Source organism: Petaurus breviceps, unplaced genomic scaffold (assembly GCF_028583685.1).
Source record: "Petaurus breviceps papuanus isolate PSGF00001 unplaced genomic scaffold, PetGlider_PUasm1.0 91023, whole genome shotgun sequence".
NCBI classification, from domain to species: Eukaryota; Metazoa; Chordata; class Mammalia; order Diprotodontia; family Petauridae; genus Petaurus; species Petaurus breviceps.
The window spans coordinates 1,357,840-1,372,655 of NW_027187398.1; the positions used below are offsets into that span (position 1 = coordinate 1,357,840).

Here is a 14,816-nt window from a genome sequence, read left to right on the forward strand (position 1 = left end):
TGTGTGTGTGTGTGTGTGTGTGTGTGTGTGTGTGTGTGTGTGTGTGTTTACTTCCCTCTTTGAATCAATTCTGATAAGATTGAGGTTCAAACATTATCCATATCTGGCACCTCTCCCCCTACTTCCTTCATTTTCCCCTCCATATTGAAAGCTCTTCCTTCTGTACCTCTTTTATGTGAGAAAAATTTTCCCCATTCTACCTCTCCCTTACTTTCTCCTAGTATGTCACTCTTACTCTTTCATTTTTTTGATGAGATGGTTCCAACATAATCAACTCCATGTCCTCTGTAAACTTCTTTTAACTGCCCATAATAATGATAAAGTTCTTAGGAGTTACACATAACATCCTATGTACTAATGTAAACAGTTTTGAGTCTCTTATGATTACTTTCTTTTTTATGTTTTTATGCTTCTCTTGAGTCTTCTGTTTCAATGTCATATTTTCTATTCAGCTCTGGTTTTTTCATCAGAAATGCTTAAAAGTCCTCTGTTTCTTCAAATACCCATTTTTTCACCTGAAGGATTTACACTCAGTTTTGCGGATAGGTTATTCTTGGTTGTACTCCTAGCTCTTTTGCCTTCTAGAATAGCATATTCTAAGCCCTTCATTCTTTAGTGTGGAAACTGCTAAATCTTGTGTGATCCTGACTGTGACTTCATAATATTTGAAATGTTTCATTCTGGTTGCTTGAAGTATTTTCTCTTTGACCTGGGAGCTCTGGAATTTTGCTATAATTTTCTTGCTAGTTTTCATTTTGGGATCTCTTTCCAGAGGTGAGCAATGGATTTTCAGTGTTTATTTTCCTTTTGGTTCTAGGCTGTCTGGGCAATTTGCCTTGATATTACTTGGAATATGTCTGGACTTTTTTTCCCTTTTTTTTTTTTTTTGATCATGACTTTTAGATAGTTCAATAATTGTGAAATAATTTCTCCTTGATCTATTTTCCAAATAAGCTGTTTTTTCTTAGATATTTCACATTAAAAAAAAATTTTTTTTTGACTTTGTCTTATTGTTTCTTAATGTCTTATGGAGTCATCAAATTCCACTTGGCCCGATTCTGATTTTTAACGAATTATTTTCTTCAATGAATTTTTGTGCCTCTTTTTCCATTTTACCTATTCTGCATTTTAAGGAGAACTTCTCTTTAATGGATTTTTGTGCTCCTTTTACCCTTTGGCCAGTTCTGTTTTTTAAGATATTATTTTCTTTAGCATGTCTTTGTGTCTCTTTTACCAAGTTGTTAATTCTCTTTTCATAATTTCCTTGTATTACTCTCATTTCCCCAATTTTTCCTCTACCACTTTTATCTCTTCCATTAACTCTTCCAGGCATTCTTGTTCAGTTTGGGTCCAACTAGCATTTTTTTTTTTGACATCTATTTTCACATTATTGTCTTCTTCTGAGTTTAAGTCTTGGTCTTACCTGCCACTAGAGTAGTAGCTTTTTAAGGTAAAATTCTTTATTGTGTTTTGTTCATTTTTCCAGCCTATTTCTTGACTTTGAACTTTATAATAAATTTGAGCTCTGCTCACCTCAGAGAGACACTGTCTTTTCAAAGCTAGTTCAGAGACTCTGAAACTTTTGGCACTTTCAGAGTGGGGTGATCCTGGGAGAGTTATGATAGCTTCTCTCCTGGTCTTCCCTCTTGTGTTTACCCAGGAAGGGGCTCCTTATCCCCTGCAGCCACAAACACTCCTTTTTTTTGGTTTGTTTTTTGAAAGGCAATTGGGGTTGTGATTTGCCCAAATAGTAATTGGGTCAAGCGTCTGAGGTCAAATTTGAACTCAGGTCCTCCTGACTCGAGGGCCAGTGCTCTATTCACTGCGCCACCTAGACGCCCCTAACACTCCTTTTTTTTTTTTTTTTTGAACTGTGATTAGGGTTGTCCCTCCTGCCTGGTGACTGACAACCAGTGCTTCTTCACACCCTGGAACTATGACCTAATGCGTGTATGCAGTAGAATTGCCAATCAGCATATATATGTATGTATGTATGTACGTACATACATACATATGTATGTATACCAGGTGCCAACAAAGTGTCCCTTGTAATCGCTGTGACCAGTTGTCTGACCCCTATTCTGGATTGAGAGCTCCTGAAGCAGCTGCTGTGGTGGTTGCTATTTTTCTCTGCTGCTTGTGTCAACTCTGGATGGGCTTCATGGATGTTGTCACAGACTCTTCATGCTGACCTCTTTAAGTTTTCTTAGGCCAGAAAAATGTTTCACCTCAGTCTTCTGTTGACCCTTCCACTCCAAATTTGATTTGAGGTGTTATTTTAAAGTTATTTGGAGGGGGAATGTTGGGCAAGTTTAGCCGAATGACCGCCCCTAATCTGCCATTTTGGCTCTACCTCTTGTGAGATTTTATTATATAGCAAAGCAGATAATGCTTCTACCTCAAAAATAAAAGACTTTTTTTGACATCTACTTTTGAACTGTTTTAAGGTTGGTTATACTCCAGACTGGATCTTTCTGTTGAGAAATGTAATGAGGATCAGCCCAGATCAAGGTCAACAGTTTGCTCAAATGCTGGTTCAAGATGAAGAACCACTTGCTGATATAACACAGGTAATTGTGTTCAGATGTCTGCTTGTTTCTAGACTTTGATTTAAATGCATGAAAGAGGGTAGCTGGTTTATAATTAAACTTTGGAAAGACAGAACACTTGAAGATTATACATGGACTCTTCCTGTTTAAAACATTGAATGCTTAGTTTTTTAAAAAACAGTTTCAGTAACAAATGTCATAGACTATAATTAGATTCCATAATTATGGAATTATAGTAGTCTAAATGACCTCTAAACATTACTCTTTTCTTTAAAAATGGCTCTTGAATCTGTGAAGCCAGGTTTTGTTCTCATATTTATCTATAGCGTTATCCTTAAGCTCTTTTTTCTCTCTTTCATAGATTGTTGATGTTTTTATGGAATACAACTTAATCCAGCAGTGCACTGCATTTTTACTTGATGCCCTGAAAAATAACCGCCCATCAGAGGGTCCCCTGCAAACACGGTTGCTTGAAATGAATCTTATGCATGCCCCTCAAGTATGTTTTTTCTTATGCTTTTGATGATGCCTGAAATTATCTTCTTGTTCTGTGTATTAAATTGAAGGCAGAATTTAGCAGAATTCTGGTGATAACTTTTTGAAATCCTACTAGTATGTTGTATAATTTAGTCTTCATCTTTCTGAAAGTGTAATACTGTTACTGCTGAATCAGTCAGCAAGCATTTATTAAGTGCCTACTGTGTGCCAGGAAGGGTGTGAGGTACTAGGGGAATAAAGATATATGAATCCCTGACCTGAAGGTGCTCATATTCTGTTATGGGAAGAATGCATATATATGCTTATGCAAAATAATGCAAGGAGGTTTTAGGGGGTACAGGAAAGAGGGCACTTGTAGTTGGAGACATTATCAGGTGACATTAGAACATGGGATTTAGTAGAGGATAGTGTGGAATTGAACTGGTTTTTGATGGGATCAACATGGAGAAGGAAGGGGAAAGGGGAGCTGGAACATGGGCAATGGCCTAGGAGGGTACTTAGTAATAGTATGGATTTCTACCTCTTCCCCAAAAAAAGTAATGGGAGAAAGGAAGTGACCTGTGATTTCATAATTGTAGGGAACTACTGGGTAAAGAATCTACATGTACTAATGTGGTTTAACAACTCATAGCATTAAGAAAGGTGCCTGGAGCAGAGAGGTTGGATGACTTGCTCAGGGCCACAGAGCCACTGTGTACCAGAGGTGGGACTTGAACCCTGATCTTTCTTCCTTCAGCTGGTCTTGTATCTGTTGTACCACACTGATTCTCAAAGAAGAAGGATCTTTGGTACATGTTTGTCATTCAAATCTTTAAGCTATCTTGTTTTTAAGATTTCTTGTATGCTTTTATTTTAGCAAGTCACTAATGAGTAGTCAACATAGAATAAATATGCTTTTACATTATTATAGTAATATATGGTTTACAAATAACCTTCATAGTGATTCTGGTTAGAGTAAGTAGTATTGAAAGAAAGATATTAACTGTTCTTTGTATATTCTTCTAGGTTGCAGATGCTATTTTAGGGAACCAGATGTTTACACATTATGACCGGGCTCATATTGCTCAACTCTGTGAAAAGGCTGGCCTATTACAGCGTGCACTGGAGCATTTCACTGATCTGTATGATATTAAGCGTGCAGTTGTTCACACCCATCTTCTGAACCCTGAGGTATGTCTCACATATACCTGCTATCAGTTTAATTTTACTTAAGGTCTGTGATCTCATTGAATTTTTTTTGTTCTCTCCAAGGATGCACTGTTAACCTTTATCCATGTCCTCCATATGGACATGGTAGTTTTTAACTGATATTACTTAAAGTACAGTATATTTATTGATTGTGCTGATAGGACAGTATCTTTCCACTAGCCTGACCCTTAGCATGATCTTTTTTCATCATTTTTTCTTCTAGTGGTTAGTCAATTACTTTGGTTCCTTATCTGTGGAAGATTCCCTGGAGTGCCTCAGGGCTATGCTTTCTGCCAATATTCGCCAAAACCTACAAATTTGTGTCCAGGTGGCTTCCAAGTATCATGAACAGCTCTCAACTCAGTCCCTGATTGAACTGTTTGAATCTTTTAAGAGTTTTGAAGGTAAAGTTTAAGAATTCTGCACTATCTAATAAAAAACAAACCATAAAGAACATATATCTTTGTAATGGACTATCTGGAATATCTGTTTAGATAGAAAACTTGCTCTCTCCCTTCTGAAAATTTTTTCCCTGAGATCTATCCCTTCTGAAAATTTTTTTCCCTGAGAATCTAATACAGAATGACTTTTGTTTTGTATTCCAAAAGGGAAAAATTCAGGAAGAGCTGTGAAACTTAGACCTTAAGCCAGTTTCATCACCACTGTTCATCTTGTAGTTGGTATCCCAACAGACTAGAGGCATTAGCAATCTTGACTTCTGTGTTTTTTGCCCAAAACTGAAGTGAGTGTTATGTGCAATGTAGGAACTGCAACTTCAAATAACCATCTCTGTCCTTGAAATACTTAAAACCTGCTAAGAGGACATGAAATATATGCAGGCTGTAATGCACATTTAGGGTAAGGTCAAGATCCTGATCAAGTAGTCTTGTGAGTTTCAAGGACTAATATCACTGTCTGGGAGGTAGAGGGGGAATCAGGATAAGTTCTACCAAAGAGATGGCACCTGAGTTTGGTCTCAAAACAAAGGAAATATTTTAGTGTGACAAAAAAATCTTTTTTCAGGTATACAAGTCGATGGAGGCAAATTAGGTTTGGGGAATGGCTAGCATTTTAATTTGATTGTAATATAGACTATTGGGAAGTAAGTTGATATGAAATAAGAGGATTTAGGTTTTAGAGGGCCTTAAAAGGCAGAATATCATATCCTTTAGGTAACAGGAAGCCACTGAAGGGTTTTTGTATTTTTTTTTTTTTTGCAGATGTATGTGATTTACATTAGGGAGCTAATTTTGCTAGTTATACAGAGGGTGACTTGAACGTAGGAGACCAGTTACAAGCCTATTAGAGTTGCCTAGATGAGAAATGATGGCATAACAAGATGCTAATGCTAAAAAGTTTATGGTGGGAGAATTTACAAGACTTGACAACTGAACAGATGCTGGAAATAGATGGAAGTATAGAGAAGAAAGCATAAAAAATAACTTTTAAAACTTGAAGCTTGGGTGACTTGGTAAAACGATGGTACAATAAACAAATAGGAAAGGCAGGTTTTGGAAGGAAAGATGATTTGTTTTTGAATATGTACATTATTAGAAACTTACAAGCATTCTTAACTACTGGAACTTAATGGTTAGTGAGATATAGCCATAATACCAGTAATTAAGATACTATTCCCCAAATGGCATGCCATTTTGATGAAACACTTTTATAGAAATTTAAGAAAAATTTTTCTTATTTATCAAAGGAATAGCGCTTTCTCAGTGTTTTTTTTTTTTAAGATACCAAATGTAGGGGCTCCCAACTTAAAAAATGTTCTAAAGTACATGATAAGGGATTTCAGAATATGAAAGCAATGCATTTTTTTGCTTCACTCTTGTTAGGATTTTACTGTCTACTGTAATGTGAAGATAAGTTAGAGGAGTAAGAAATCAGATAAATGCTTTCATAGAACTATAAAATGATCAGAGATCATCTAAATGGAGTTTTGAGTAAGGCATTCTGCAGGTACAAATGTTCAAATCATAATATTCTTCTTTGGGTTACTAGATTAATCACTTTTTTTTTTTTTGGAGGGCACTTGGGGTTAAGTAACTTGCCCAAGGTCACACGGCTAGTTTGTGTGTGTGTGTGTGTGTGTGTGTGTGTGTGTGTGTGTTAAGTGTCTGAGGCCAGATCCAAACTCAGGTCCTCCCAACTCCAGGGCCAGCACTCTACTCACTGTGCCACCTAGCTGCCCTCTTAATCACTCTTTTCATTAAGCTTGTAAAACAGTTGGAAGTCTGTATGTTTGGGATACTTGATCAGAGGATTTCTTTGGTACTGTCTCTAAGCAGTTCTAATGCTAGTCACAAATGTGCATACTTCTGCTGCGTCAGGGAGCTGATTTCCCCTGATATCATCATGCTTCTTTAGTAGGTAGATGGTCTTTGAGAGTTGCTAGAGCTTGAAAATTAATCATTTTGCCAGCATGCTGGTGATGAACCTCATTAGATTTAACTAGGCTGTGCTAAGAGAAATAGTGTGCACTCAAACCTTTCTACCTTGTGTTACTACCAGAGCTAATACTCAAATGGCTCATCGTTAGAGCCTAATGTTACCTCTGTATTATGATGAGGCATCTGTATAGGTCTTAGAGTAAAAGCCTCAAACATTTTTAGCTTAGTTATTTAGAGCTTTTGCTGGTAATCATCATGTTCATTACTTTAATCTGAATCTGAGGATTTCTTTTCCTTTTTGGGGTCACCACCTGTCCTATCACCAAGTTCTTCACTTTGTTCTTTTTCTTCTCACTCAGTAATTCTGGCTTAGTATAACAATTAAATATGGATGTTTCAAGAAAGTTTCCTTTCTCACAGATTAGATCTTTTGAATCAATTCTAAATTGATTTTTTCTTGTGTAGTTATTGTTTCATGAAGGTTATATGTTGTGTGTATGATAACGTATGGTTTCTTAGCTAGAGGAAATCATGAGTCTTGATTGTTAATTTTTTTTAAAGGACTTTTTTATTTCCTGGGATCCATTGTCAACTTCAGTCAGGACCCAGATGTGCACTTTAAATATATTCAGGCAGCTTGTAAGACTGGGCAGATCAAAGAGGTAGAGAGAATCTGCCGAGAGAGCAACTGCTATGATCCAGAGCGTGTCAAGAATTTTCTCAAGGTAAGTTTTTCCAAATGTAGTAAGTCTACAGATAATTGATTATCTTGGTAAAAAATCGGTAATACTAAGGGATTTTTAAATTACTCTTTTGTCCCTAACCCTGTAAAACTGAATGTTGAAAGCATTTCTACCAAGTCAAGTCAGCCTCTGATTTCCCTTCAAATAGAATAGGAAACTAATAAATATATCATAAGAGTTAGCTGAAAAAAGTTATAATCTTAAGAAATTTCTTTACTGTGAAAATCAATAGCTTAATCTCAGGAGTTATTTAGATCCTTTAAAGGAAGGTTAAATTTTGTAGCTTTGCTTACTCAAGTGTCATAGTACTCTACTTTAGAATATTAAACCCAGCTCATTTATGATACTATTAGAAAGGGTCTTCATAGCAGGCATGTATTGACACTAGTGTCTTCAGGCTATGATGATTTGGCTGTGCTATTGAAGGTAAAAGGTTTTAACCTTGTCAAATAAGTCTCATATTCAGACATGGCAACTAGATCTTGAGTGATTAGCAGAATAGAAGCTACAAATTAACCTCAGGATGCCAACTACTTTGTTACATGATAAATACTGAGCTTCAGATTAATGATACCTATCGGGTGGGTCTTTGTTGAAATGATGAAGCTTTTTAAGAAAAAAAAAATTGAACTTTAGGTTCTCTCAATACAGACAGCTTAAGCTAGTCAAAGCTTAACTTTGACTTCATTTCACTCAGCAAAGTGATTGGTAGAAGAAGAATTAAAGTGGGGAAGTTGATATGCTGCTAAAATGATGACTTTAATCTCCACATTCAAATTGTAGAACTATTAGCACACAAATAAATTTATTTTTCTCCTCCTAATTTTTAATTTTAAAAAGGTGGCCCAGGTGGTTTTACAAAAGCTTCTTGTAACTTGTCCTTCAGAAGAAACTTAAGTTAGAACTATAACTGAAGGGTACTATCTAATCAGGTAAATTGAGAAAGTAGTATATAACCTATATAACTATAACCTATAATAAACTCTTCTTTCGTCCAAGATGTTTATTAGAGATTGCCAGTCCATTTTGTGTTAACTAAACTCATGGCCTTCCAGTCTATGAATTATACCAAGTGCTAAAATTCAGCCTAAATTTTAGACTGGGATACATTCACCAAAAATATGATGGCTCTTATGAACAGCTACAGCTTTGAGAAACCTAAATTCACATAATCAAAATCAGAACTGCTTCTTCAGGTTATAGACCCAGTGTAAGGATAAAGGATTAAAATTGTATCACCTTTCTTATCTTCTCTACCTAATCTGGATTTCAGTTTCACTAAATCTTTATGGATCAATAATCAAGTTCCTTTCTCCTTCCCTCCTTGCTCTCCCTTTATTCCTCCCTCCTTTCCCTTCCCTCCTTCCTTAGCTTATATACCCACTTCTTCAATCAGGGTCTCATATAGCAAGCAAATGGTGTGTTGTTGTGGTATATCTTTGTCTTTGGAATTATCTTACAATGCCCTAAACATTCTCAGTCCAGGATTTCTGTTGCCTCTAGGACCACTCTAACTTTCTGGAGTATATAGCCCAAAGGCAGTTCACCCAGCCTGATCCCTAGACATCAGACCAACTTATGCTTCCTTCTTAGGACTGCTCTTATTTTTAGCTTTATTGCTTTATGCTATAACTGTTTTAGTGAGAGCATTTATTAGTTTGGTTTGGGGGCACCATTGTAGTAGTCTTAAGATTCTCTGTATTTATAAATGCTCCTTTATATATTCAGTAGTAAGAGATTTCTGCTGAGACATACACCTGATATAGCTTTTGTGATAACAATAGTACATAACTTATTAAGATTTCTACTAAGAGTTAGATGCAATCTGAAACCAAAAAAAAATTTTACTCTGTAAAAAGCTATGAAACTGTGGATTTAAGTTAATCTAAGCCTTAAGTCTAGTAGGAAGCTTGAAGCTGTTCTCAGTTCACTTCTAACAGTGGCTCTAAATGTGTTAGGCATTTGCTCAAAATTATTATAATTATTCTGAAAATCTTAAATGATTATAATTGGAGAGCACAATGAATCAATATAATAAAAATGCTGGTTACCTTTTGCCTTGCACAGTATTATCAGTGAAATAATTGAATACCTTTTCACTTTTAAGTTAGTTAGTGATTTTGAATAGACTTTACATGCTAGTTGTAATTTTACATTTCTTCAAACAGTAAGTTTCCTGCAGAAACTCTAGTCGTAAACTATCATCTCCAAGCATGCTGAATTCTTAAGATCAAAAGAAGTATGTTACTACACTTACATGAAAATAATAGCACAAATAGTATTTGGTTTACTGATATTCATAGATTACCGAGGAAAAAATTATTTTAATTAGCTACCCTTGTAGAAACATGGTAATAGAAATACTTTTCCTTTTTTGAGATTAATATAGTATGTGCTAGTGTTAAATTTCCTATTACTTTAAGCATTAGCTTGCTTAAAAGACTTTCCTAAATGTATAAAAACAAATCTGTAGCTGTACTTCAGATTTCCAACCCTTATTTTTTATGGATTGTCAACCCCTAGATGGTAGCTTTCCTTCAACCCTCCCTCCACTACCCCCACATTAAAAAAAAAAAATTCCCAAAGTGTCTCCTAGCTTACTTATCCTTTGTAGCAGTAGATATAACCTGATAACATTGTGACTACTAGTTAGACCTCAATGATTAGATTTTGTTTCAAGTTTGCAGGCATAGTTTACTTTTTACTCTGTCGCTGAGGAAAGTCTCTTAGGTTTCTCAGTTCTCTTTCCTCAGAGTGTCTTAAAAGCATTCGTTGAGGAATTTTAGTCTGTCTCTATGTAAATAAATTCCTGATGGAAATTGTTGTTTTTTGTGCTGTTCCTTGTGTCTGTGGAATGTGCAGGACATGTACCAGGTAAATCTCCCAGTGCAGGTCTTTCCTACCTGTCCATAGCATCTTTCATGTCAGTTTGTAAGATTATATCCTGGGATGTGTAACACTCAACATGGTTTGATTTATGTAAGGGCATCTTTTCTTTAGGTGCCTGTACTGACCTTAGTCTTACTACAGCTACACATGATGCTTCTGTCTCATGGACATCATGTTGCATTGAATGGGTTGAGTGAAAAGCATTTGAGTGGATGGATGCAATGGAATCTGTAAATTGGGAAGGGAAGGAACTAAATGATATCCATCTGCAACAAATGTAAATTAAAGTATTATGATTTTGGTATAGAGTGCTTTACTTTCTTAAAGCAATTTTCAAGTGTTGGTCTTGCATTTATTAACATCCCAGTGTGTTAATCCTACACTCAATGCCAGTGGCAATCAAATTCTGAAGTATAGTTGTTTGTCATACCTGTTGTCCTGTGGTTGTTTAATAGTCTTGTAAATGTGGGCATGGGAAGGGCCTACATTGTGAGGGACTTTTTAGATTACTATTTGGCTGTAGTTAATAGCTAGTGAGTTTACTGATAACCCTGGGAACATACTTACTCAGGTTATTAGGATACTCTTTATATTGAAGATGAGACTACTCTAGAAGAATTGATTGCCTTTTTGCATTTTACCAAGAATATGGTTATGTTTTAAAACAGACCATATGTGAGAGGTACTTAAATGAAAATTTAAAGGATTCTCATGTGTTCTTTTTCAGGAAGCAAAACTAACAGACCAGTTACCACTCATCATTGTTTGTGATCGATTTGACTTTGTTCATGACTTGGTGCTCTACTTATATAGAAATAACCTCCAGAAATATATTGAGATTTATGTGCAGAAGGTAAGTACCAGCCCTGGAGTCAGGAGGATCTGAGTTCGGATCCAGCCTCAGACACTTAACACAAAAAAAAAACCCCAAAAAACTAGCTGTGTAAGTTACTTATACTTGCCCTCCCAAAGGAAAAAAAAAAAGAAGCTAAGTACCAAATTAAACACAAAGATTCTGTATGTTATCTTCCATTGGAGGTTTTGGACCATTAAGTCCAGTCGTGTTGGATTATGGATAAATCATCTTGTCTAATCATTATACTGTAATGCAAGAAACTTGAGTGTATAATAAATAGTAGGATTATAATTGGTTTTGGAAAACACTGCATGCATGTCTTTTGGCTCCTTAAGTTTTCCCATGCCATTATCAGATACCTACTTAGCTGTATCAAAAGACAAAGCAAACTGGCTAAAAAAGTCACATCTTCCATTAAGTCTAATGCCCTGTGGGGCAGTATTTTCCCCAGTAACTTTACATAGTGTTTTGGTAAAAGAAAAAAAATCATATCCAAATAAAGATAATTTTAAGTACTTCAAAGACAAGCAAGACCATTTCTTCCATCTTTGCAGATCTTTGTCTTTTTGTGCCTTAAGACTTCATAAATTAATGAAGTACAGAAGTCATCTTGTGAGCTTTTCCAAACTTAGCTAGGCTAATCCCGTTAGACCCATACTCATTACTGGTTTAACTAAATAGGACTTAGTAGTGTTTCTACCCTGACAGCAGTCTTCGAGATGTCAAATACATGCTCCTTTGATATGTCATAGACTATTGGTAGAGGAATATAAAATGAATGTTTGTCAAGACAGTCCTTTGCTTGAAAGGATGGAAAAGAATATTATTGAGGACAACATTCTTTGGAAGTGAGTTAATGCTAAAATATTATATCACTGCCTTCTGTAGGTGAATCCAAGTCGTCTTCCTGTGGTTATTGGGGGATTGCTTGATGTTGATTGCTCTGAAGATGTCATAAAGAACTTGATTCTTGTAGTGAGAGGTCAGTTCTCTACTGATGAGCTTGTTGCTGAAGTTGAAAAGAGGAACAGGTATGGAAACTGTGTTAAATGAATAAAATGATTGCTCTTTTTAGCCAAACTTAGTTCTGTTTAGAAAAGTAATCAGTGATAAAGCTAATCTAGTTGATTAGGATATCTTTGTCATTGTGTGTTATTGACTGCTTCTCAATTGTATAGCAACTTCTACTTCTAGACAGTTGGCTAGATGAAGAATGGAAAACAGAAGATAGGAATTAGGAAGGAGTATTTAAAGGAGAAATCTATACAGTTATTATACAGCAAAAGGATAATGAATCCCGGATGGAGAACTGTCTTATGTTATCACAACATTGTTTATGTTCTTTTAGAGCTAGAATAACATATAGGTAAATTTGGTATAAGCCTAGTACATAATATGCAATTTGACCAGTGCAGTCAATATGAGACTAGTTTTTAATATTACTCCTGATAAATGTAAAGTTCTGTACTCTTTGACACATGGTTCATTTGTGATATGAAGTCACGTGTCTATATAAAGGGTCACAAAGCTGGCGGTGCTGAAATAGCACGTGATATAAATTTCAGATCCTGGTTAAGTTGTACAAATGCCTTATCCCAGGTCTACATGACAGGATATGTAAAAGTTTTACTCCCCAAAGGATAATCTCTGATTACCAAGGGAAAATGTTGCTTTTTGTGGTATAGGTCTACTTATGGTTAGGTCATCTGACTGTAGCTAAACAAAGTATGCTTTACTAATAGACTAGAGAAAAGCAAATATGAATATTATCTTGATACTTGCAAAAGAACTTGAACAATAAGAATAACTAGAAGTGTACAGGGTAGACAGGAAAATTTTAAAATTTAGATAGAGAACTTTAGGTCAGGGTTTTTATATGAGCTAGTGATGCAGTGTATTGAGCAATGGTTGGAGTGAGTGCAGATTTAGTTTCAGATACTTACTAGCTGTGTGACCCTGGACAAGTCACTTAACTTTTCCCTGCCTCCATTTCCTCAGCTGTATAATAGTGGTCATAATAATAGCATCTTCTTCCTGGGGATGTGAGGATCAAATGAAACAATATTTGTAAAGTTCTTTGCACAGTTCCTGGCATATAATAGGTGCTTTAAAAAATGCTTTTTAAAAATACTGCTTTAACATTCAGATACAAGAAGCAAGAGTAACAAGAGAAAGTAAACAGGGAAAAGAAATCATAAGGAACTTAATCAAAGTTGAGCTATTTACATTCCTACATGGAAAAATGATAATTGTAACTTATGAAACTTTTCTCAGTATGAGAATAGTTGAAGGGAATATAAATGTGTATGTATATATACATATATATATAGGAGGGTATATGGGCATATGAATACACATGTGAGTGTGTGTATATATGTGTACACATATACATAGACAGAGCACAGGACCAATTGAATAGGAAGGGGATGATACTTAAAAGGTGAAATTGAGAGATGGAGGAGATGGGGAGAGACAGGGGTAAATTATCATATAGAAGAAGCAAGGGAAAACTTATAATGGAGGGGAAGAACAGGAAGGCAAAAGGGAATGGGTCAACCTTACTCTCTGCATTTGGCTTTGGGAGTTAATGACATACACACTAAATAGGGTATCTCACCCTACAGGAGAGTAGGGGGGAAGGGGATGAGAGGGGGGATAATGGGGAGGAAGGAGGGCAGGTTGGGGGGGAGGGAAGTTAGAAACACACACTTCTGAAAAGGGACAGGGTCAAAGTAGAATAGAACAAGTTGGGGGTGGGATAGGATGGAGGGAAATATGGTCAGTCTTTCCACAATATATCCACTATGGAAATGTTTTGCATAGCTACACTGTACAACCTATATTGAATTGCCTATCTTCCCAGTAAGGGTGGGTGATGAGGGAGGAAGGGAAAGAATCTGGAATTCAAAGTTTTAAAATCAGATGTTTAAAAAAAATACCATTTTTTACATGCAGCTGGGAAATAAGATATAGAGGCACTGCAGTATAGAGATCCATCTTGCCCTGCTGGAAAGTCAGGGGGCTTGGGGGAGGATATAGGAGAGAGCAGATTGGGGGAGGGGGTATACAGTGGGGTCAGTGTTTTGGGGTGGTGGGTAGGGGAAAGATGGGGAGAAAATTTGTAACTCAAAATCTTGTGGAAATCAATGATGTAAACTAAAAATAAACAAAATTTAATTTAAAAAAAAAACAACAAAAAATACTGCTTTAATGTAACTTAACTTTAATGCCATTCATGTAACTTAAAGCTTATGAATGTTTCAAATATTGGAGAGAAATTAAAGCTTACTTGCCACAGGTGGCTAAGATTTGCTGAGATAACAGGAATCAAATTAACTTTAGATACTGCAGTTGTTTGAAGTAGATAGATGAACGTTTAGAAAGAAAAACATAGGTTTAAAAGTGCCACCTCAGTCTCATTCTAAATTGGCAGGTATTTCTATCTAAAAGACCAATACTATGCCACTGTAAAGTTAATGGCATATAAGATCTTCCTTGCCCATTAATAGGTCTCATGTGGAGCCCATTAAGGGAAGCTTGCTTTGGGCAGGCTTGCTTGTAAGAAGACTTTCACACCTTTTGTTAATTTCCAATTAGGTACTGAGTCATGAGAGTTGTGATGCCCTCTGGCTCTAAAAAGGGTATATGTACTTGAGGTTAGCATTTTGCTTTGGGGCTCACTCACTGGAAGAGTGTT

General features: G+C 36.0%; 1 protein-coding gene across 3 annotated transcripts in view; it reads left to right on the top strand.

Moving 5' to 3' along the window:
• CLTC (clathrin heavy chain) overlaps positions 1-14,816 on the top strand; it is an 84,410-nt gene that overhangs the window by 48,387 nt on the left and 21,207 nt on the right. For all 3 annotated transcript variants that reach the window (XM_069078209.1, XM_069078210.1, XM_069078211.1), the window contains exons 10-16: positions 2,448-2,570; positions 2,911-3,048; positions 4,053-4,217; positions 4,459-4,639; positions 7,193-7,356; positions 10,991-11,116; positions 12,008-12,150. In XM_069078209.1, coding sequence (XP_068934310.1) covers positions 2,448-2,570; positions 2,911-3,048; positions 4,053-4,217; positions 4,459-4,639; positions 7,193-7,356; positions 10,991-11,116; positions 12,008-12,150 — 1,040 coding nt within the window. The remainder of the gene's footprint in view (positions 1-2,447; positions 2,571-2,910; positions 3,049-4,052; positions 4,218-4,458; positions 4,640-7,192; positions 7,357-10,990; positions 11,117-12,007; positions 12,151-14,816) is intronic.